Source organism: Nicotiana tabacum, chromosome 23, assembly GCF_000715075.1.
Source record: "Nicotiana tabacum cultivar K326 chromosome 23, ASM71507v2, whole genome shotgun sequence".
NCBI classification, from domain to species: Eukaryota; Viridiplantae; Streptophyta; class Magnoliopsida; order Solanales; family Solanaceae; genus Nicotiana; species Nicotiana tabacum.
Window position 1 is genome coordinate 72,171,164 of NC_134102.1, and position 25,508 is coordinate 72,196,671.

Genomic DNA, 25,508 nt, shown 5'->3' on the forward strand with positions numbered 1-25,508 from the left:
ACAAGAAGGTCCAAGCCCGAATGGCGAGAATCGCACAAGGCGAGTCTTAATTCCTGCGGGAGTTCGTGATCAGATTTTAAAAAGTACGAATGCCGCTACCGGTCGTACCAAACGTGTGGGCAGTGGAGGCATTCACTAAGGGTTTGAACTCGAAGAGCTCCGACGCCTCTCGAAAATTGAAGGAAAGCATGCTCGAGTTCCAAGCGACCACATGGGCGGATGTGCATAACCGCTATGAATCGAATATAAGAATAGAAGATGATCAGCTCAGCTTCCTGACATCAACCAAGGGATGTTTCACGACCCCAAATTCCCTCTGTAGGTGGTCGTGATGGCACCTAATCTCTAAAACTAGGTCGGCTTATCAATGCGAAAAAATTATAAATATCTGAAATAAATAAACTACAATTCAAATAATTACAACTCCCAAAACCCGGTAGAAATAAGTCACAAGCTTCTAAAAATTTATTCTCAATATTTCTATGTATCAAGGTCTAAAGAAAAATAAGGAAGCAACATAAAATGATAGAAAGGGACTCCGGAGTCTGCGGACGCTGGCAGATATACCTCGAAGTCTCCGTGCGCAGGTAACTCACTAGCGTCTAGACTGGTAAGATGTACCTGGATCTGTACAAAAAGATGTTCAAAAGCGTAGTATGAGTACACCACAGCGGTACCCAGTAAGTGCCAAGCCTAACCTCAGTAGAGTAGTGACGAGTTCAGGTCAGGCCCTACTAGAGAATAGATAATGACATGAAAAAATGTTTAAACAATTTAATAAGATAAAATGACTATGGAAATGAATCAAATAGTATGTCAAATTTTTTAACACAAATAATTGCAAATAATATCTCGTGGAATCAAAACAGAATTTTCTTTCAACTTTATGAAAATCACAAAATTAATCGAAGGCAACTATGGCCATAAATCAATATCAACAAGGGCACTACCGAGGTACCGCCTCGTAGTCCCAAATCATAAATAAATTCACAATATCTCATTTTCTTATATCACCGTGGAAGCCTTCACAATTAATTTAAAGAGAATATTATTCCTGAAATAGCATCTCGCGTTTTAGCCACCATTATCTCACTGCATGCGTTTCAATACCCAGACCTTATACCACTGCATGCGTATCAATATCACAATCTATCACAATTTGCACCTCAAGTGCCCAATATTTCAATTTTTCAAAAATAAATCAACAACAATATTTTTCAATAATAAAGAGCTCACGGTTCATGCCAAAATAATCCAACAATAATATTTTTTCACAATAAAGAGCTCACGGCTCCATTACAATGAGTACCAAAAATCTTACGAAAATATTCAAAAATAAATAATTCAGGAAAATAATATTTCAAAATCTTTAATACGTTGTTTCAATATCAAATTAAAAAAAATGTCAAATACTTCATATTAATAATATTTAATTTAAAGAAAATCAACCTTCAAATAATGCACAGTATAAAAGAAACCAAGTTTCAATTAAACAGGTAAAACAATTAGCAGGAAAAGGTCAAACAAATTTAAAGTATATATCTCAGATCAATGATGAAGAATATAACAAGATAAAATAATTTAATAAATGCGCAACAATGATCTACACAATTTAAAAATATAATCTTTCACATTTAGCCACTCACACAAGGTTAGACATCACTTACCTCGACTTGCTCCAATTTAACCAAGTAGTATGCTTTTTCCTCAATTTTCTGATTCCGGTTGACTCGTATCTAGTCAGAAATAATTCGATACCGTCAACAAAAATTATAGAATTAATTTTATAAGAAAATACTACATTTTTCAATAAAAATCCGAAATTAACTCAAAAATGGCATGTGGGGCCCACGTCTTGGAATCCGGTGAAAGTTACGAAATATGAACGCCCATTCAATCGCGAGTCTAACCATACCAAAATGACTAAATTCCAATAACAATTCGACCCTCAAATCCTCAAATCTATCCATGAGGGTTTTTCAAATTTTTCCAACTTAAATCACCAATTAAATGTTAAAACAGTGATGGATTCGGGTAATCTAATCAAGATTGAGTTAAGAACACTTACCCCGAAGTTTTCTCTGAAAGTCTCCCAAAAATCGCCTCAATCCGAGCTCCAAATCGTTAAAAATTGAAAATGGGACTAAGTCCCATTTTCTAAACTTAAACATTATGTCCAGTGGTTTCTTCTTCGCGAACGCAACCCTTGTCTCGCGTTCGCGAACCACAAATATGTGTTGCCCAACTTTCCTCTTCGCAAACGTGACCAATGCTTCGCGAACACGAAGCTTTGCAAACTCAGACTTTCGCGAACGTGTCCCTTATCTCGCGAACGCGTAGAACAAAAGACTGGGGTTCCCAGCTGCCTCGCTCTCCTTCGCCAACGCGACGCCACTAACGCATTTGTGATGCACACACTGCCCTACCCTTCGTGTTCGTGTTCGCGTCCTCTCCTCCGCGAACACATAGAACAAAAATTCACCAGCCCTAAACACTCTTCGCGAACGCAAGGCTCCTCTCACGAACGTGAAAGAGGAAACCAGAACAATTGCAGCAACAGATATCAGCCATCTCACAAAGGCCAAAAATGATCCGTTAACCATCCGGTACATGCTCGAGCCCCTCGGGACCTCAACCAAATATAGCAACAAGTCCTAATACATCATACGAACTTAGTCGAGTCTTCAAATCACATCCAACAACACTAAAACATGAATCACACATAGATTCAAGCCTAATAAACTTTGAAACTTCCAATTTCTACAAATGACTCCGGAGCCTATCAAATCATGTCCAATTTACCTCGAATTTTGCGCACAAGTCATAAATGACATAACGGAGGTACTCAAATTTTCAGAATCGGATTTCGACCCTGATATAAAAAAGTCAACCCTTCGGTCAAACTTCCCAAAAATTCAACTTTCGGCATTTCAAGCCTAATTCCACTATGGACTTCCAAATAAAATTCTGATCACGCTCCAAAGGCCAAAATCACCATACGGAGCTTTTGGAATCATCAAAATTCTATTCTGGGGTCGTTTGCACATAATTCGACATCCGTCACTACTTGAACTTAAACTTTTAATTTTTCATCAAAATTCCATATCTCGGACTAGGGACCTCGGAATTTGATTCCGGGCATACGTCCAAGTCCCAATTCCCGATACGGACATACCGAAACTGTCAAAACACTAATCCGAGTCTGTTTGCTAAAAATGTTGACCAAGGTCAATTCAATTGAGTTTTTAAAGCTCTAATTCACATTTTAATTCATTTTTCGCATAAAAACTTTCCGAAATATTTTACGGACTGTGTACGCAAGTCGAAAAATGATAAATAGTACTTTTGCGAGGTCTTAGAACATAAAAATAATTATTAAATTTAAAGATGACATTTTTTGGGTCATCACAGGATAGGACCGAGACAAGACCTGGGATAAGTTCAAGGATGACTTTGATGCAGACCGGCGATCTTCCAAAGGCCGATTCTTGCCTTACGAGAGAGCCAAAAGACACGATAGCAAAGGGTTTCGATCCTCAGATAGGTTCGCTCCCGATAGAAGAACTGACCGCGGTCGGAACAACCAATCGCTACAAGAAAAAGAAGTATCGGGGACCCGGGATTCCTCATATCCCAAGCTGTCATATTATAATTTCAACATTAGCGTAGTGGAGCTGGCATCGAAAATGAGAAACATTGAGGAAGCACGGTTCTCGAGGCCAATCATATCTGATCCCAACCAGAGGGATCCCAAATTAAGGTGTGAATATCATGGAACTCGTGGTCACAGAACTGGAGACTGTCGACATCTACGCGAGGAGGTGGCAACGTTGTTGAAGAACGACCATCTCTTGGAGTTCTTGAGCGATCGGGCCAAGAACAATTACAGCCTCAACCGAGATAATGCAGAGCCCTCGCAGATAGAAGAAGGCCCTCCTCAACTAGTGATAAGTGGGGATTTTGATTGCTTATTAGCGCTTTTGTTTTAGTCCAAAAGCATTGAATTGTGTTCCCGAAACTAATAAAATTGTGTGAAATTGCAGGAGTGCTGGAAGTTGGCCTCTCGAGATGAAAGACTAAAAAAGGAGTAGTCTGAAGCAAAAGGCAATAAAGGGTGCAGAAGCAAAAATGTGCGGTCCGTAAAAGGAATTCTACGGCCGCAAAAGAAATTGCGAACCGCAGAATTCCATCTGTGGCCGCAAACCAAGAGGAAGAATTTAGCAGAAATGTGCGCAAAATGTGGAACGCACATGAATTGTACGGCCGCAAAGCTGGGCTAATATTCGAAGATCAGAGAGTATGCAAAAAGACCAATTCCAGGAGCTTCTGTGAATTGCGGACCGCACAAGAATTGTGCGGCCGCAGAAGAGTTGCCTTGCAGCCACAGTCCTAATTGTGCGGACCGTAGAAGATTTTCCTTGCGGCCGCAACACAGAAATGTGCGGCCGTAGAAGATTGCTTCGTGGCTGCAGTTCAAAAATGTGCAGCCGCAAAACTCCACTTCCTACCAGATGAAGAATTCTGCGGACCGCATATGGAATTGTGCAGCCGCAGAACCTCCCGAGGGGTATTTTTATCCGACATTTTCAGCCTTGTATAAATAGACGAGTTTCACAAAATTAGGTCAAGTTTTGAACATCTGAAGTTGTTGTAGCTGTTTTTCTTGCTACTTTAGGAAGTTTTACTTTGCTTTGGTTTATTTACATTAGATTTAATCATTTTAAGCTTCCATTATGAGTTTAATTAATTTTTCTTCCTTATTTTCTTCAAATCCCATTATGAGTAGCTAGTCTTTTACTAGGGTTGTGACCCAACCCTTGTGTATAACCTTATGGGTATCTAATTTAGTACTTTTTTATGATTGGGTGTTGATTATTTAGTTAAGTTCATGCTTTAATTGTAGAATTAATGGTTGCAAACATTAGTTCATGTCTATTTGACTTAGTCTCTACTTGAGAAAGAGGGACCTAGTCTAGGATAACTAGCTACCAAGGAATTGAGTCAATTGAGAGATTGATGAACCCAATTAAAGGGTTCAACCTAGGGATGGTAATAACCCAACTTGAGCTCTTATCAACTGTTTTGGGTGATACCCATTTGGTCTTGAGAAAGCTAAATTGAGTATAACCACTCTCTGACAGAGAGGTATTGAGTGGGTAATGTAGAGTGGGTTATGGTCAAAGCCCTAGGCCTTTTACCCATTTGGAAAACCCTAAAAACAAATATATCTAGTCTATTTTCTTTATTTTGCAATTTTATTAACAGTAGAAATAGAAAACAAATCCCTGTTGTGGAAGTGCAAATTATATAATCCAATTGCTCATTTGAAATATATACCCTTAACTCCCATCTTAGCTCCCAGTGGATTCGACCTCGACTCCTAGTTATGTATTTATTATTGCATACGACCGTTTCATAGTTCTATTGAGGTGTGCCTTGGACGCGATCAATATTTGGCGTCATTGCCAGGGAGTTAAAAACGGTGTTAGCTATATATTTGGGTGTGTTTTTGTAATATCTTCCTTTCCTTCCATGTTACTAACTTGTTTGAAAAATCATAGCTACAACCATGGCGAACAATGAGCTCGAAAATTTGCCTTTAGGGGATGTGGACGTTGAGGATGACCAAGTTGATGAGGTTCCTCTTGAACCTCAAGTCAATAGAAAAGGCTGAGTGCCTCATGATAATATCCCCGCTCCACCTCCACCTCCACCATGAGTGGCTCCACACCGGGTGTTACCTAATGAAGGATATTCTAGTGCAATTGTCCCTCCCCATATTAGGGCGAGCAACTTTCAAATCACCAATGTGATGCTCACTTTGCTAGAGCAACGAGGTTTCTTCACCGGTGCTCCAAGTCAAAATGCATACAAATATTTGAAGGGGTTTGTGGACATGTGTTGGGGGAACAAACAAAAAAATGTCTCCGAGGATGCATTGTGGCTAAGGCTTTTTCCCTTCTCTCTACGGGGAAAAGCTTTAGATTGGTTAGAACGTTTTCCGAACCAATCCATTCACACTTGGGATGAGTTGGCGGAAAAGCTTATTTCTAAGTTCTTCTCTCCGAGGCACATGGCTACACTTAAGGATGAGATTTTGGCATTCAAGCAAGAGCCAAATGAACCACTACACAAGATATGGGAACGTTATAGAACAATGGTTAAGGAATGTCCTAACAACGATATGACGGAGAATATGATTCAACAAGCTTTCTATTGTGGGATTAACACAACCAACCAATGTGTAGTGAATCAACTTGCTAGTGGGAACTTCATGACTACGCCTTATGCGGAGGTGTGTGAGATTTTAGATGAAATGGCGAAAACATCATCGGCGTGGAAATCCCGGGCCAATGTTCCACAAGGTGATCCGAACGTGATCCACCTTCACAAAGAGTTGCATGACCATGGGTAAGCCATTGCCGAATTGACTACCACCATGAATTAATTAGAAAAGGCTCAACTTCAACAAGGAAAAATCCTAAGCAAGTCAATGCCATGGTGGGAGTGAACATAATGGTGAACAAAAGATGGATCAAGTATCCACAAGTGCGACATCGAGTGGAGAATTATGTGCAAGAAGATAGTGGTTTTGATCAAGATGATTCTTACAATGAACAAGAAGAGGAGGTGCAATATGTGAACAACTTTCAAGTGCAACGAAACAACTTCCAAGGCCAAAACCAACAATAATGGCGACCTCAAAACAATCAAGGCAATTGGAATTCTAACAACCAAGGAAATTGGAGTGGCAACAATCAAGGGAATTGGCATAGCAAAAACAATCAAAGAAATTGGGGAGGTAACAATCAAGGCGGATGGAACAATAATCAAGGAAATCGGGGGTCGGGTTTTCAAAGGCCCCCGATGTATCAACAACCAAACAATCTGCCTCCTTATCCTCCCCATGGTACAAGTTCTTTAAACAATGAGATGGGGCATATTGAGAAAGTGTTCAAATAAAAAATGGAAAAGAATGTCGATTAAGATGCCCAACTTGCCTCACACAACACATCGATCCACAACTTAGAAGTTCAAATGGGGAAAATCTCTCAAGCTCTAAATTCTCGTCCTAAGGGGGCACTACCAAGTGACACGGTAGTAAACCCAAAGGGTGGAAACAACACAGGTCATACCATGGCCGTTACTACAAAAAATAAAAGAGGAGGGAATGCACCCACCTCAAGTCAAAAGCAACTTGTGGATGATGAGCAAGTGATACAAGAAGAAGAGGTCTCGAACAATGTGGTGCAATCAAATGAGGAAGTTCGGATTGATATTGATAATAAGGTGGAAGAGACTCAAGAGGAGATGAACCCATCTAGGGATCACATTATTGACATACCGGATCTGGTAGTGCAAAATGATATGGCACCATTGCCTAAACCTTCACCTCCATACCCTCAAAAATTTTCCAAGCAAAATGGCGAGAATCAATTCACGAAGTTCATTAAAATGATGAAGATTCTCTCAATCAATGTGCCATTAGTTGAAGCTTTGGTGTAAATTCCCGATTATGCAAAGTTTATGAAGTATCTCATGACAAAGAAGCAGTCAATGAATTTTGAAACTATCAAAGTCACTCATCAAGTGAGTGCAATTGTGCATTCAATTACTCCTAAGTTAGAAGATCCCGATGCTTTCACGATTCCTTGTACAATTGGAAGTGCCGAGTTTGCAAAAGCTCTTTGTGATCTTGGGGCAAGTATCAATTTGATGCCATATTCAGTTTTCAAGACCTTGGAAATTGGGCAACCAAGAACCACCTCTATGAGATTGTAAGTGGCCAATCGTACTATGAAGAGACCTTTGGGAGTGATTGGATATGTCTTGGTTCGTGTTGATAAATTCATTATTCCAGTGGATTTTGTCATTCTAGATGTTGAAGTTGATTATGAGGTGTCGATTATTCTTGGAAGACCTTTCCTTGCAAAGGGGAAGGCTCTTTGTGATGTTGAAGCTGGAGAACTCACTTTTCGTGTTGGTGATGAAAACATGGTGGTCCATATGTGTAAGTCCATGCGGCAATCAAATAGCAATGAGGTGTGCTCTTTTGTGGACATGGTGACCGATGTTATTATGGATGACACAAGTGCTATGATCAATGTTGGTGATATGTTGGAGGCCGTCTTTCTCAACTTTGATGATGACGAGACGTATGGCTTCATGGAATGTGTGAACTCTTTGCAAGAAATGGGGTCGTACAATTATGCACCCCAAAAATTATCTTTGGATCTTGAAAATAAGACAACTCCCCCTACAAAGCCTTCCATTGAAGAGCCTCCTACCTTGGAGTTGAAACCATTTCCTCCACATCTTCGGTATGAATTTCTTGGCCCTTGTTCTAATCTACCGGTTATTATTTCCTCTTGTTTAAGTAACGTGTAGGTAGATTCTACATTGGTGGTGCTACAAAAGAGGGAGAAGGGTATTGGGTGGACATTGGAGGATATTCGGGGAATAGGCCCCATATTTTGCATGCATAAGATCAACTTGGAGAAAGGCGCCAAACCATCTATTGAACATCAAAGGAGACTCAATGAGGCTATGCAAGAAGTTGTCAAAAAGGAGATTATCAAGTGGTTGGATGCCGGGGTTGTCTACCCCATCTCCGATAATTCATGGACTTCTCCGGTTCAATGTGTCCCGAAGAAGGGGGGCATGACGGTGGTCACCAATGACAAGAATGAGTTGATTCCTACAAGAATGGTGTCCGGATGGAGAGTGTGTATGGACTATCGCAAGCTCAACAAAGTCACAAGGAAGGATTATTCTCCACTTCCTTTCTTAGATCAAATGCTTGATAGATTGGTCGGCCGTGCTTTCTATTGCTTTCTTGATGGGTATTCGGGCTACAACCAAATTCTTATTGCTCTAGAGGATCAAGAGAAAACAACCTTTACATGTTCCTACGGTACTTTCACCTTCAAGCGGATACCATTTGGTTTGTGCAATGCACCGGCGACCTTTCAAAGGTGTATGATGGCTATCTTCACGGACATGATGGAGGACTACCTTGAAGTGTTCATGGATGACTTCTCGGTGGTTGGAGATTCTTTTGATGATTGTCTTGCAAAATTAGATAAAGTGTTGGCAAGATGTGAAGAAAATAATTTGGTGCTCAATTGGGAGAACTGTCATTTCATGGTCGAGGAAGGCATTGTCCTTTGCCAAGAAATCTCAAAGAATGAAATGGAAGTTGACAAGGTAAAGATTGAGGTGATTTCTAAACTTCCACCTCCATCTTCGGTGAAGGATGTGCGGAGTTTCTTAGGCCATGCGGGGTTTTACCGGCGTTTCATCAAAGATTTCTCTTAGGTAGTGAATCAGTTGTACAAGCTTCTTGAGAAGGATGCTAAGTTCAACTTTGATAATGATTGCATGCGAGCTTTTGAATTGTTAAATTTCAAGTTGACAACTACTCCCATCATCACCGCTCCAAATTGGAGTGTCCCTTTTGAACTCATGTGTGATGCAAGTGACGTAGTGGTTGGGCTGTTTGGGGAAATGCATCAACAAGATTTTTCACCAGTCTACTATGCTAGTAAGACCATGAATAGTGCCTAAGTCAACTATACCGTTACGGAGAAAGAGCTCCTTGCCATTGTGTTTGCAATTGAGAAGTTTCGCCCGTACTTGATGGGTACAAAGGTCATTGTCCACACTTCGTTATCTTATGAGCAAGAAAGATTCAAAAGCTCGGTTGATGATATGGGTGCTTTTATTGCAAGAGTTTGATATTGACATCCAAGATAGAAAAAGGAGTGAAAACCAAGTGGCAGACCACTTTTCTAGTTTGGAGGAGGAGGGGAGGCCGCATGATGGCCTTGAAGTCAATGATTCCTTCCCCGATGAGCAACTCTTGGCTATTTCAATAAAAGAGGTGTTATGGTTCGCGGATCTAGCAAATTTTCTTGTATGTGAAATCATTTCGGATGAGTTCTCTTCAAACCAAAGGAAGAAGCTCAAACGGGATTGTCAAGAATATTATTGGGATGAACCATACCTTTTCCGGATTTGTACGGATGGGGTAATTTGAAGATGTGTATCGGAAGAAGAGCAAGATAAAATTCCTGGGACTTGTCATTCTTCGCCATATGGTGGTCATCATAGTGGAGCAAGAACGGCGGTCAAAGTGCTAAGTTGCGGTTTCTATTGGCCCGCTCTTTATAAGGACGCTAGTGAGCTAGTGAAAAGATGTAATGAATGTCAAAGGTCGGTGGAATCTCAAAGAAAAATGAAATGTCTCTCACTACCTTTCGGTGCATTGGACTTGAAGAACAAAAATAATGAAGTATTTCGAGTCAACAGTCATCGGGTGAAACACTATTTGGGAAAATTTGGAGATAGCCACTTCATGGCAGTCATTCATTTCAACTGATGGTATTATGCGTCGTGTCGCGACGTTAAATCAGGCGCTTCTTGGGAGGCAACCCATGTTTCTATTCTTCTTTTGTAGTTAGGTGTTATTTTTGTGCTAACTTGATTTGAAGTGTGCTACAAGGATAAGTGTGACTTACAAGAATTGTGGACAGAAATCTGGCTAAGTGTTGTAAGAATTACGGACCGTAGTTGAATTGTGCAGACGGCATGTTTATAGTTGCTGCAGCAAAAGTGCACTTCGGCCGCACAATTATCTTGCGGACCGCACAAATAGGAGGTGGAAAATATCAACACTCTGAAGTTTGGTCTGTCAAAGAAAAGGTCAATTTGCGGCCGCAAAAGTAAATCTGCGGTTGCAACATGGAATCTGTGGTCGCACACAAAATTTTGCGGACCGCAGACAAGATGCCAAATTAAGCTCACCAGGTAACAGAGTGAGGACTGCACACGAAATTGTGTGGCTGCACTCGCCCCTCCTCCCCTTGGAAAACCAAGTAGTATAAATAGAGGGCTAAGGGCAACTGTTACATTTTTTTTCCCTCTCTGAGCACAAACACAATAATCTCTTGAAATTTCTGGGTGAATCTGTGTGTACACACATACAACATCTTTGATCAGTCATTCCTCACACTCATTCATTTGGTATGCTTCAATTTCTTGTTAAGTGTTTTTTTAAATTTGTAGAATTTTAGTCATTTTTCGGCCATTTGTCAATAGAATTCAATTGTGCATTCATGTAGAGGTAAATCTGTAGTGGGTTAACTAGTACATTCTCTATGGGGACTAGATCAATGCATTTTCATGCCTTTGTGCTGTTACCATACCAAAATTTGCAAAAAACGAAATTGCAAAACCTAGATAGACATACTAGACCATTCATAATTCTTTTGAATTCTGCAGCCTAACCTGAAATTATGCGGTCCATAGAAGTTGATCTAGAGCAAAATTAGTGAGGAAGGGGTTTGTGGCCACAAGGTAAAATGTGCGTACCGCAGAATTCCCGCTGCGGCCGCAGAACAACCTTTTTACCATCATCAGAGAGTCTACAAAATTGTGACTCAAATGTGCGACCGCCAGTCTAATTGTGCGGACCGCACAAATCATGTTGCGGCCGCACAACAGCCAAATATCTGTCATCAGAGAGTTGGCATATTTTAGACTTCTGAGTTACGGCCACAAGTGAAATTATACAGACTACACTTCACGTTTTTCGGCTGCAAGACAAAATTATGCAGTCCGCAAGGCCTCATCTGCGGCCGCAAGAAAATTGTGCGGACCGCGGATCCTTATCTTGCAAGCATGATTAAACTGTGACCCCCACTGTGTTCTTGGTTTATACTTGCATGTCTCCTTGTTTGACTGAACATTAAATTGCAACTAACAATCGCTTCTGCTAGATACAGATAATGGTTCGATCTAGAGGCTGAGGTGACACTTCAAAAGGGAGGGGTGAACCTTCTAGAGGTCGAGGCAAGAGTATCATACCCCTCAGCCAACAAAGGAAAATAACAAAGAAAGCTAAAACCGGTAGAGGGAGAGGTGCAGATCTCTCCGAGACGAGCTCTTATGTCCCTCTAGGGAAGATTCAGAGGGCAACTCAGTCTCTGTTCAAAAGCAGTCGGTCGTACAGTCAAGGCCACAAGGAAGATACCAACTCAGGGATGAGTCATCCTCATCTCATAGCACTTCTGAGGGATCGAAAAGTGCTAGTCGAGCTTCTGAGCCATCGGCTACACCTGTTCCTGAGGCACAATATACACCAATTCAAGATATCCCCGATGATGGCAGAGGGGGTGATGCTACAGCTCCCAGCCTTGAATGGTCGAAAAACAAAGAGGTCTGGGAGGACCATTTTGTTAGCTTGGGTGCCTTCACCAGCTTTCATACTTGGTGGCCAATGAGGTCGCTTACTCTTAAGCGATAGTTTTAGTTGAAAGATCTGGAGAAGTACAACCCAACAGTGTTGAGACAGTTCAAGGAACGCAAGGGGTGAATGTGGTTCACCCAAAGTGTCATGGATTCCAAAGAGTACCTTGTCCATGAATTCTACGCCAATGTGGCGCATATCAAAAAGGGGACAAAGGTCACCAAAGTGCGTAACCTCAAAAGAGATTTGATCAGCATAAACTCAACACATACTTGGGTTTTGAAGATGTTGAGCCAAAGAAATATTTGGAGAATTTTGAGATGGGAGATGCATCCCGGCCTTGGTTAGCAGAGATTCTAGCAACACCAGGGCCGCCACCACAAAGGATTGCACTGGGGTTCCTATCCACAGGAGCACACTGAGTTTCGAGGTGAAGGAGTGGCAAACCTTTGTCTGCAGCAGACTGAACCTGAGTCAAAATGAGACTTACCTTCTGATTCCTCGGGCAGTTGTGGTTGCTTCTATTATGGTCGGGTACCCTATCAATGTGGGGGTCGTGATATCGGCCAACATCTCAGTGATTACTCGGCAAGATGACTCGTCCTATCCGTACCCCAACACTATTACAGAATACCTCACAGATGCAAGGGTAGATCTGAGGGATTATGACACAAAGGTAAGGCTGAAGAAGCCTTTTACTTGGTATTCACTGATGGATACGAACAACCCCAAAGAATAAAGTTAATCCTCCTACCACTGCGGGCCAGTCTGATGAGCCAGCTTTGGTAGATGTTGATGCAGTTATTGTTCCATCCACTTCGGCCGAGCCTTCTTCCAGTGTCGTAGATATGCCTCCGCCATCATCCATAGCCCGTTCGGCAGCTCCTGCTATAGCTTCCACTTTCTGCGATGCAAGTCTCCCAGACATTGGCGAGCCTCAACAACTGGATACAAAGAGCAACTACAAAGTTGTCTGACTTATCCAATACTGTTGCAGCACAGTCTACTACTCAGGCACCTCAGTTTGCCCCGACAGTTGAGGAGACATTTATGAAGATCCTAGAGAACTAGACCATCAATATGGCGACCTTGGTGCAGCATAGGTCAATGATCGAAGAGCTGGAAAAAAGAAGTAAAGAAGATGAGAAAGTCCCAGGCCAGCAAGAAGTCAGTGGACAAGCTCCAAAGACAGGTGACCAGGATTGCTACAGCCGGAGATCTTCCATTTGACATGCTGATTGACCACACCATTCAGGCCCAGATCCTACAGCACCAACAGCACCGGTGGCATCAGCTGGCTAGTCTGAGGAGACAAACCCTGCTGCCGACACTACCGAGGAAGTGCATCATATGTTCACCAACCCGACCATACCCAGAGTTGAGGATGATGAGATTCAGTTGGATGAGACTGAGGGTGGAGACATTGATGGGGACACAGAGATGTCCAAGGAGCCATAGGGAGTTTTCTTCACTCTTTCCCCTCTTTTAATCTTGTTTTGTTAAGAAGTCCTACTTGATTTCAAGTTGAGTGAGCTTACATTAGTGGCGATCTACATGAGGGGCAAGCCTATGGTACTTGAAGTCGTACTTGGACATTCTCTTGAGAGAGATGAGTGAGTCTTTCATAAATCTTTGGATTGAGTGCTAAACTTCTTAAGTAAGCTAGTTGAATGAAAAGTACAGAAGGAAGAGTTTGGAGTCCACCATGACCTACATGATAGAGCAAGAGTCCTTGATGAGTAAAGTCAATTCTTGAAGCTCGAATGTCACATTAGAACTATATGTGCATGAATGTTTAACTTGTCGCCTTGTTGATAATACATGAGTAGTGTGGGTAATTGTTGGTCCCAACTGATGTGTGGATAACTCACCTTTGACTTGCTGAAATGTCCCTTAATTTTTGGAGGTGGGAACTAATTCATTTGCTTGAGGACAAGCAAAGATTTAAGTTTGGGGGAGTTGATACGTGGGGATTTTGACTGCTTATCAACGCCTTTTAGCTTTTGTTTTAGTCCAAAAGTATTGAATTGTGTTCCCGCAACTAATAAAATTGTGCGAAATTGCAGGAATGATGGAAAATGGCCTCCCGAGATGCAATCCGACTCAAAAAGGAGTAGTCTAAAGCACAAGGCAATAAAGGGCACAGAAACACAAATGTGCAGTCCGCAATAGGAATTATGCGGTCGTAAACCAAGAGGAAGAATTTAGCAGAAATGTGCGCAAAGTACAGACCGCACATGAATTGTGCGGCCGCAAAGCTAGGCTAAGAGTTGAAGATCAGAGAGTATGCAAAAAGACCAAGTCCATGAGCCTATGTGAATTGCGGATCACACAAGAATTGTGCGACCGCGGAAGAGTTGCCTTGCGGCTGCAGTCCTAATTGTGCGGACCGCAGAAGATTTGCCTTGCGGCCGCAACATAGAAATGTTCGACCATAAAAGATTGCTTCGCGGCCGCAGAACTCCACTTCCTTCCAGATGAAGAAATCTGCAGACTGCACATGGAATTGTGCGGCCGCATAACCTCCCGAGGGGTAGTTTTGTCCGACATTTTCAGCATTGTATAAATAGAAGAGTTTCACAAAATTAGGTTATGTTTTGAACATCTGAAGTTGCTGTAGCCGTTTTCTTACTACTTTAGGAAGTTTTACTTTGCTTTGGTGTATTTATATTAGATTTAATCATTTTAAGCTTCCATTATGAGTTTAATTAGTTTTTCTTTCATATTTTCTTCAAATCCCATTATGAGTAGATAGACTTTTACTAGAGTTGTGACCCAACCCTAGTGTGTAAACCTTATGGGTATCTAATTTAGTGCTTATTTATGATTGGGTATTGATTATTTAGTTGGGTTCATGCTTTAATTGTAGAATTAATGGTTGCAAATATTAGTTCATGCCTATTTGACTTAGTCTCTACTTGAGAAAGAGGGACCTAGTCTAGGATAACTTAGCTAACAAAGAATTGGGTCAATTGAGAGACTGATGAACCCAATTAAAGGGTTCAACCTAGAGATAGTAATAACCCGACTTGAGCTCTTATCAACTGTCTTGGGTGATACCCATTTGGTCTTGAGAAAGCTAAATTGGGCATAACCACTCTTTGACCGAGAGGTATTGAGTGGGTAATGTAGAGTTGAGAGCTATAATACACCCCAATCAACAAAATAAGCATTAACGTTTTTATCCCATTAGGCAAACACCTAGGTTATGGTCACAGCCCTAGGCCTTTTACCTATTTGAAAAAACCTTTAAAATAATTATCTCTAGTCTACTTTCTTTATCTTGCAATTATTATTAACATTAGAAATAGAAAACAAATCCATGATGTGGAAGTGCAATTTAGATAATCTAATTGCTCATTTGAAATATATATACCCCTAACTCCCATCTTAGCTCCCAGTGGATTCGACCTCGACTCCAAGTTGGGTATTTATTATTGCATACAACCATTTCATATCTCTATTGAGGTGTGCTTTGGACGTGATCAACTAGCTATCAACATGATTTTCGGAGGGAGTGAAATCAACAGTGTAGCTTTCTCGGCGGCCATGAAAATAAAGGTATCAGTGACACATAGCAAGAGACTCTGGGAAGTCGCCGAGGATGATATCACCTTCACGGAGGAAGACGTCAATGGACTCCTTCTGTCGCACAACGACGCGCTGATAATTTATCTTAATGTTATAGATTTCAAGATTATACGTGTTTTGGTTGACCCAAAAAGTTCAGCCAACATCATCCAATGGAGAGTGTTGAAGCAAGCCAAATTAACCGGAAGTATCATTACGGCAACAAAACTCCTTGACGAGTTCAATTTGGCGAGTGTGACAACCCGAGGGGAGATCCTGCTACCCATGAACACCAAAGGGGTCACGAAGACCACCTTATTTGAGGTGGTGGACGGCAACGTGGGCTATAACATAATCCTCGGTAGACCATGGTTACATGAGATGAAGGTTCTACCATCAACATATCACCATCTACTGAAATTCCCGACCCCATAGGGAATTAAGCAAATAAGCGAAGACCAATCTGTAGCGAGAGAAATGAATGCAGTATTGGTTTCTAGCACTAAAGGGAAGGAACTCGACAAATAGTAATTACAGGAACCGACGCATACTCCCGAGCCAAGCAAAGATGATAAAGGAGAGGAGTCATCGTAATCCCACCAGGTACAGAGATACTTTCAGGTACAGGAAGAGACAGACGCGACCAAGTCCCCGGCAGAAGAACTCAAACAAGTGGCTTTGTTTGAGGAATTCCTGGAGACAAAATTTCACTTGGGGACATGACTCAACCCCGAGCTCATGTTAGGATTTATTAATTTCCTTAAAACTAACATCGATTGTTTCGCATGGTCGCACGCGGATATGACAAGTATCCCACTAGAGGTGGTCGTCCACAAGCTAAGCCTGGACCCAAGCGTCCCACCGGTAAGGCAGAAGAAGCGCTTGATAGCTGAGGTCAGAAACATATTTGTTAAAGAAGAGGTAACTCGACTACTTGATATTAGTTCAATCCGGGAAGTAAAGTATCCCGACTGGCTAGCTAATATAGTTGTAGTTTCAAAAAAGAATAACAAATTTCGAATGTGTGTAGATTATAAAGACTTGAATAAGGTGTGCCCAAAAGACTCGTTCCCATTGCCGAACATCGATAAAATGATAGATGCAACGACAAGACACGAGTTAATGAGTTTTATCGATGCCTATTCTCGATATAATCAAATTAAAATGAACCCGAAGAATCGGGAAAAACTTCGTTCATAACAAACTTTGGCACATATTGTTATAATGTGATGCCCTTGGGGCTTAAAAAAGCTAGAGCCACTTATCAGAGGCTCGTGAACAAGATGTTCGAGAAACAAATAGGTAAAATAATGGAAGTATACATAGATGATATGTTGGTCAAGTCCTTCAATGCAGGTGACCATTTAAAATACCTCTAAGGAAACCTTCGATATCTTGAGGAAGCACAACATGAAACTCAACCCCAAAAAATACGTGTTTGGGATTAGCTCCGGTAAGTTTTTGGGTTTCTTGGTTTCACAAAAGAGGGATTGAGGTAAATCCCGATAAGATCAAAGCCATCGAGGACATCCCAGACAAGCTGACAAGCAAGAAAGAAGTCCAAAGGCTAACCGAAAGATTAGCCTCTCTAAGCAGGTTCATCTCTCGATCTTCGGGAAAATGTCACACTTCTTCTCACTTCGGAAGAAGAAGAAAAATTTCAAATGGACTCTAGAATACCAACAGTCCTTAAAAGACCTAAAACGTTATCTATCAAGCCCTCTGCTACTATCCAAACCGGGGGAAGGCGAACATTTGCTTATATACTTAGCGATCTCAGAGGTAGCGATAAGTGTCGTTCTAGTCTAGGAGGACAAAGGTACGCAATCTCCTATCTATTATGTTAGCAAAATTTTGTCAGGACCGAAAACTCATTATCCGCACCTCAAAAAACTAGCCTTAACTCTCATAGTCACCTTCAAAATCTTAGGCCTTATTTTTAGTGTCACCTGATAGCCGTTGTGACAACCTTTTCCTTGCGGAATGTCCTTCACAAACCTGAGTTGTCGGGTCGGTTGGCCAAATGGGTAGTTGAAATTATTGAATTTGATATTGAATATAAGCCCAGGACTGCGATCAAATCACATGTTCTGGCCGACATTGTGGCTGATTTCAGTCTCGGGTTTCTATTTTTGGCTACAAAAGAAGCAGTGATGGTGTCGAAAACAACGTCAGAAGTTTGGATCTTGTTCACAGACGGAGCTTCCAATATGAAAGGGTCTGGGCTCGGGGTGGTCCTAATCACTCCTTCCGGGGAAACTTTGAGGCAGGCCATAAAAACTATTCCTTTAACTAACAATGAAGCCGAGTATGAGGCATTGATTGCAGGACTCGAACTAGCCCGGGGACTTAGCTTCGAGGTCATAGAGATCAAATGTGATTCACAACTGGTAGTAAACCAAGTATATGGGATCTTTGACACAAGGGAGGAATGCATGCAACAATATGTGATTAGAGTTCAAACCTTGCTCACACGGTTTAGGGAGTAGTCGATCACCCATATCCCGAGAGAAGAAAACGTAGAAGCAGATGCATTGGCCAATTTGGTGTCATCCATGGAAATAAAAGGATCAGATTTCGATACTTTCAATCAGCTTATGCATTCGGTACTAGGTGTGGACGGCTATTGTGAAGTAAATACAACCAACCTAGTATGGTACTGGAGGAATGAATTCATCGATTACCTTCAGCATGGCAAGCTGTCCGAAGACCCGAAGGCATCCCGGGAAATACGCACCAAAGCGGCTCTCTACAGCCTCTAGGGTGGACAGTTATATAGAAGGTTGTTCCAAGGCCCGTTGGCCCGATGTTTAGGAGCCTCGGAGGCAAACTACATCATGAGAGAGGTCCATGAAGGAATTCGCGGGAACCATTTCGGTGCAGATTCGTTGGTGCTAAAACTAGTTAGAGCAGGATACTAATAGCCACGGATGAAACAAGAAGCAAAGGCATTCGTTCAGAAATGCGACAAATGTCAGCGCCATGCACAGTTGGTGCACCAACTGGCAGAACTCTTGCATTCGGTACTATCCCCATTGCCATTCATGAAATGAGGGATGTATATAGTTGGGTCGCTGCCAACGGGTCCCAGGAAGGTAAGATTTCTTTTAAATTTAACCGATTACTTCACTAACTGGGTTGAAGTAGGTCCTTACCAAAATATCGGTGAGCGCGAAGTGGTCGACTTCCTATAGGAAAATATAATTTTTCGGTTCGAAATATCGAAGGAGATTGCCTGTGATAACTGGCCACAGTTCATAGGCTCCAAAGTCACAAACTTTCTTGAATACCTAAAGATTAATAGGATTACATCTTCACCATACCATCCGAGCGCTAATGGGTAGGAGGAATCAACCAATAAAGTGATTATTCAAAACCTCAAAAAGAGGTTGCAAGCAACCAAAGGTAAGTGCCCCGAAGAGTTACCGGGCGTGCTATGGGCGTACCAGATGACGGCAAAATCAAGCACGGGAGAGACACCTTTCTCTCTCGTATACGGTGCAGAAGCTCTGCTCCCGGTGGAAGTAGGAGAACCAACCTTACAGTACTTCCGAACGTATGAAGAAGCAAATAATGAGGCATTGCTGGTCAAGATGCAATTGCTTTATGAACAAAGGACATAGCATACATAAGAATGGTGGCTCAAAAACAAAGGATGGAAAGATACTATAACCGGAGAGCCAATCTCCGCTACTTTAAAGTAGGAGACTTGGTTTTGAGGAAAGTAACTCATAACACTCGAGAGATCAACGCTGGAAAGCTGGGTCCGACGTGGGAAGGTCCCTAACGGATTTCAGCTGTCACCGGGAAGGGATCATACGAATTGAAGAATCAAGATGGAGTCAAATTTCCAAGCAACTGGAACGTGACTCACCTAAAAAGGTATTACTGCCGATGGATCCTACTTATACTGAAAGTATGTGCTACACTTCTTTTCCCTTCGACCAATTTTTGTCTCAATCGAGTTTTTCTGGCAAGGTTTTTAACGAGGCATCAACGGAAAGCATACTACGAAGGGAGCATCATCAGCAATGATAAGACCTTTAAATGTCAAGCACTAAAACAACAAGCCACTATGGGATGGTTAGATAGTATTTGGCTCGATGGCGAAGTTCCTAACGGGAAACGAAGCTTGTCATCGGACCAAAGATTATCCAACCGTTCACAAATATTTTTCTTCAAATGAGCAAGACTTCTATTATTCCAATTCGCATACTTTGCATTCGAACACTGGGGGGAATAGTATAAGAATATGACAACATGATTGCCAAAAAAATTGGGATTGCGAGACTCAGGAACAATAATGTCTCATAGGACCGGGGACTACACGGCTAGCCCCGTATAAACAAGTTGTACTAATTAGCCACATGTATTGGCAATTTCTTTTTTTCTTAGCAATCAAATGCTTATGTACTTTTAAAGATAGAAGGAATAAAATAAAGTCATTTTGTTTTTATCTTATTTCTTGTCCAAACGATGAATTGATTTTATCATTTGAAAGTTTACTAAAAACTTCAAATGCTAGTGACAGAATGAACAAGAGACATCCTCTCCAAGAGCACCGTAAACATAAGAGGGCCCTCTCTTATGAAACCCTCATAGTAAAGGGTTAGTTCCGGAAGAATTTATGCCCGGAACCCAAAAGCTATCGGAAGAAAACACATTTGAAGCCTTACCTAATTCGACGCAAAAAGAATGAACTTTGTGCAATGCTTAAACAAAAAGTCCTTTTTATTTATCAAACATGCCAAACAGCATAAGTGCAAAAATACAAAGGGAAAACAACAAAAGAAAAAAGGAAAAAGCTAAACTTCATCGCCACCGAAACTCGAGGAAGAGAGTCATCTACGCCCTTGGGAGAAGTAGGTGGATCTGTTGCCGGTGCAGGATCTTGGCCCTTATCAGCATCCTCTTCAAGTTCCTCCTCAGTCCCCGAATACTCGGTGCCAGTACTAGAAGGTCCAGTTATGTTGGACCAAGCCGGGAGACGTTCTCGAGCAGTTAACTCCAGTGCTCAGGCCTTGGTAATATCATCATCAATATCAATAACGCCTGTTGTGGCCTCCTCCAAGGTTTTCCTCCTCATATGGTACATAGAGTATGTCTTTTCAAAGATTGGGGAATCCCCTTGGTGCTGGAGCATTGCCTTGAGCCTGTCAACCTCAACAAAAAGGCCATCCCGCTCGGTTCTCATGGAACCAAGGCTAAGATCGAGATCACGGATTGTAGATATGTGAGCCCTATTTTGATCCATGATCTTCTTATACCAGCTTACATCCGAGCCTGCTTCTCCTCGGCAGCAGCAACCTCTTCGGCTTTGGAGTTCAAGGCTGCCTCCAAGTTATTTGCTCGTTCAATGGAGGCAGATTCGCGCTCGGTAGCAGCAAGAGCAGCATCTTGAGACTCAGCCCACCTAGACTTAGCATCTTAAAGTTGAGCATGTAGCTGAGTGGCTTCTTGACTACGAGTCATCGCCTCATGCTCACTTTGCTGCAACCGAGCCTTAAGCTCGACAGTTTTAGCAGACTTTGCCTCTAGCACAGGGAGGCGTGCAGCGAGTTGATTCCTCTCGGCCAATAGTTGATCCCGCTCGGACATGAGTCCTTCTTTATCAAGTATCAATATCTGAAGGTCTTCGGAAGTGAGGAAGTTGCCTGTAAACCTGTATCAAAGTCAGAAACCCTGTTATAACAGACGAATAAAAACAAACAGTGAGAGAACAAGTATGGTACCGCTGCCGCATTATGCATAGCATTATTCAACATACACTCTCCTGAAAGAGAGTATTTTCTTCTTATCTTTTTTTGAAGCCAGCGGCTTTAGATAGTTGGCAAGCTCTACCAGCCTGGATAGCAGATGGCACTTCTTTGAAACCGAGGGAGTGACGCTCCTCCTCCCTCGGGGATCTGGAGAAGGGGGTGAGTAGTTGTGCCCTAAATTCCCATGGTCAGGGGACTTGGGAGGGGATACATCTTCTTCTCGGGCACCTGCGGCCGGTGCAGGAGATGCAACAGTTTCTGGTGATGAAGGCACAGCTAGTGTGGAGGGAGATGAAGCTGATGGTGTTATGGGTTGAGAAGTAGTTGCGACAGAGGCAGTGCTGATTATTGGTTGCTCATCAACCAAAGGCAGAAGAGGCTAGGTATTCGACCTCATAGGACTGGAAGCAACAACTGGGACCGGAAAGGGAGAATCGACATTCTTTACTAAATCTATTTCTCCCTAGAGCGCTTGGACCTCGCCCTCGATTGGGGTTCTGAGCTCTCCAGATTGAGCATTATGTTGAGCTGATGAAGATCGTTGTCTCCATTGAAGGGGATCCTCTTCATCATTAGCTTCCCCGTCATCATCAATGACCATAGTGGTTGTGACCGGCTCGGGCGTGGCCTTCTTTATTTTCTTATTTCTATTCCAAGCCGATGAAGAACTCTGCCTTTTTGGTTGGTTGTTCTCTGGCTGGGGACTCTGAGAGGAAGCACCTGCACCGGAGGCAGATCTGAGGGCACCACTCCGAATAAGAGCCTCTTGCAACAACCTCGCAGCCTCTGCAGGATCAGTCAAAACCTCGACATCGGGGCAGGTAACAAAACCTTGCGGGAGTCCTGAATAAAACAAAAAGGTACAGTTAGCAAAGTATGTTTATGTATATGCAGAGGCGGAAAGTAGAAAGAATCTGTTTACCATGGTTCTTGGCCTTCCACCCGTATTTGGGGGCCAACTCCTTCCACCGACGGGTATCTGGCATAGTAATATCCAAAATCTTCTGAACCCATTGGTCCAGGCCTTCAACCCCTGGTGGTGTCCAATGAGTAGCTAAAATAACGGAAGTAAAAGGGTTAGCAATGACATGGAACAAGCTTTTACGAAGAAAGAGATAGATTATAAACTTACGTGAACGACTCTAAGATTCGGGAAAAGAGGGAGTTATGTCCGGGATGATATCCCTGGTAGCAATGATGACAAATCGCTCCATCCACCCACAATCATTGTCATCATCCACGCTGGTAAGCAAAGCATGGTGTCCACGCTTGCTAAAATTTATCACTCCCCCATGGAAGATTTTGGAGGAGTAGAGGTTCATCATATGTGCCAGGGAAAAGGTCTTCCATGCCTCCAAGCATAGCCGGCACAGACTAGCCACCATTCGCCACACAGAAGGATCTATTTATGCCAAGCAAACCTGACACCGATGGCAGAATTCCAAGATCACGAGGTCAAGTTCCCCGCTCAATGAAAATGAGACCAAAGTGAAGGGGTACATATAAACATACGTAAAACCATTCTTGGCGAAAGTAACCTGCTCTACCAAGCCAGGAGCGATGATATTTAGTTCATGGCAGTCACAATCCTCCTTCACAGTAGGAATACTGGAAGGGCGGATAGAAGAATAATACCTACTAATAGCCCAAGTTTGAGGGTTTGTAGAGGGAAACTTCTCTTGGAAGTCGTTGGCGGTACTCATGTGTTTAGGTATGATAGTGCTTATCGTGGGGGGATCAGCATCAGCATCAACCTCTTTATCTTTGCCTATCTTCGAGCCTCCACCGAAGAGAAGACCGGAGTTCTTGAAAGATTTAGTAAAAGAAGCCATAATGGTAAGAAGATGATAGAGTCCTTAGAAGAAGATTAGAGAGAGAGATGAAAGTAGAAGGAAGTCAAGTGCAAACAGGATAAAAGATCTTATGAAGTTGTTAGAAGTGAATGAGGCAAAATGGTACGTATAAGTAAAGATATACGCAGCTAAAATCGTGGTAATGATTACCTCGAGATTCGGCAAAAATATTATTGAATCGTGGGGCAACAGGTGTTCGGGGTATTAAATGCGAGGAGACGTGCATCTTATCAAATGTAAGAGATTGTTCAGAGGGGATCAAAAAAAATTTCGCCAAGAAAGGAATCTTTACCAACTTCCCGATGACACAAAGATGTGCCACCAAAAAGCAGGGAGACTATCTGTATAGGGTAAAATTGGTTTATATTAAATAATCGAATAATTGCGTGACACGTGAAAACGGAGACAAACGGAAGATGTGTCGAGTAATAACCGAGACCGGGGGCAACAACTGCAGTTAGTGTCAGATAGATCCCGAACGGAGCATAATCAACGGGGGCAAAACGAATGTTTGTCACTAGATGGCATTTAATAAAGAATATTCATTAATATTAAATAGGCAACCATTGCAGATAATTTTGGCATTCATGGCCTGCCGTTATACCTTCATCAATGGCCTCCCTTTATTGTCATTCAAGAGGGGCTTGATCCTAGGATCTTGTTCCCTAGATAGAGCTATAAACAGTGGCTTCAATAACCATTGCCAGGGACGAAATCTCTGGCAAAACTTATGTTATACTTTATTCTCAAGCTAAATAATATAACTTTAGTTTTGTGTTTGACATTGCTCTTACTGCTGTCCTCGGAAGCATTGCTCCCGGAGCTAGGCTTGCTATTTGCTTTGATTCTAACGCTACGTCTTATTTTTAATTTTATTTATTTATTATTTTGGATAAAATCAGTCCGCTTGTCTATAAATCATGCAACAAATTCAACTGTACCGTTTTACGGGTAAATAATGTGTTCAAAAATCAGTAAACTAAGGAAAGAACAAACTAAAAATAAAACAGTAAACAATAAGCATTATAAAATTGTTTATTTCTTATCAATCCTTAATAGTACTATGAAATGTTCTATTTCTAAAGTAAAGTTTTAAATTATTAATCACACCATTTATTATACTTTCAAAGTCTACTCCGATAATACAATGTTAAGTCATTGTATGTTATAGAATGACTAAATCCTTACTTCTAAAATTGATAGTGGTGGTGGTGTTGTTGTTGCTCCACATTTGATGCTTACAGAGACCTTCATCCGCTACTTTATCCGCTTCTTCAGTCGTAAATATTTTTATACCGGGCCTCGTACCTCACTTGAACAACACCAGATACGTATGCAAATTATCATTATTTTTATGAACAAAGAATGTATCTTTTCCCTTGTTGGAGAAAAACTAAGCATGTAAGTAATGGGCAGCTGCCTCAGCGAGCATGTTAATTGACCTCATTTAGTGATGATATCGATCAAGTCATTATATTCCTTCCGTTTCAATTTATGTGAATTTATTTTTTTTTAGTCTGTACCAAAAAAATGATATTTTTTCGTATTTAGAAACAATTTATCTTTATGTAATGATTTATAGCCACACAAAATATATGTGTCTTATTTTACACCACAAGTTCAAAAAACTTCTCTTTTTTCTGAAACTTCGTACTTAATCAAATTTATTCACATAAATTGAAACGGATGGGATATGTAGCATTGCTACGAAAAACAATGGATACTGTCACTTTTATATCCGAATTTCAAGTCCAATTATTTAGATATCCATATTAATATATATATATATATATATATATATATATATATATATATATATATATATCTTTTATTACTAATCAGATCTAAAAGATTTGATTATAAACCAATGGTTGGGGTAGGTCTGTTTAATAATGGTTTATTGTAAATCAATAGTCGAGCGACGAATAAATTATAAACTTGGGTTAAAAATTACAGAACTCAAACTACACAATAATGATGAAGAAGAAGAGATTTGACCACTGACCAATTGATCCGAGGACAATAAATATCCCTTAGAAGTACTTTCCAATCTATTGCACTGCCATATTAACCCCC

The 25,508-nt window shown here is 41.5% G+C and overlaps 1 protein-coding gene and 1 long non-coding RNA gene across 3 annotated transcripts; both read right to left on the reverse strand.

Moving 5' to 3' along the window:
* Nucleotides 1-410: 410 nt before the first annotated feature.
* LOC107763366 (uncharacterized) lies at nucleotides 411-24,744 on the reverse strand. Of its 2 annotated transcripts, none has more exons than XR_001643008.2 (3): nucleotides 24,621-24,744; nucleotides 1,668-1,736; nucleotides 411-627 (listed from the first exon to the last, which is right to left on the reverse strand). It is a non-coding gene; the product is annotated as an uncharacterized LOC107763366 (long non-coding RNA). The 2 variants fall into 2 exon arrangements; XR_001643009.2 differs by having other exon boundaries at nucleotides 411-1,125.
* LOC107763365 (uncharacterized) lies at nucleotides 20,542-24,398 on the reverse strand. The gene is made up of 2 exons (XM_016581860.2): nucleotides 22,502-24,398; nucleotides 20,542-22,422 (listed from the first exon to the last, which is right to left on the reverse strand). Exons 1-2 carry the CDS (start codon nucleotides 22,563-22,565, stop codon nucleotides 22,043-22,045), a joined length of 444 nt encoding a protein of 147 aa, XP_016437346.1. The 5' UTR covers nucleotides 22,566-24,398; the 3' UTR covers nucleotides 20,542-22,042.
* Nucleotides 24,745-25,508: the final 764 nt, after the last annotated feature.

Excerpts from the sequence above, each read along its gene's own strand:
- LOC107763365 (XM_016581860.2), bottom strand. The coding sequence starts at position 22,565 with ATGCCAGATACCCGTCGGTGGAAGGAGTTGGCCCCCAAATACGGGTGG. Across the intron at positions 22,423-22,501 it reads GTGGAAGGCCAAGAACCATG|GACTCCCGCAAGGTTTTGTT; the intron begins GTAAACAGATTC and ends TGTTTTATTCAG.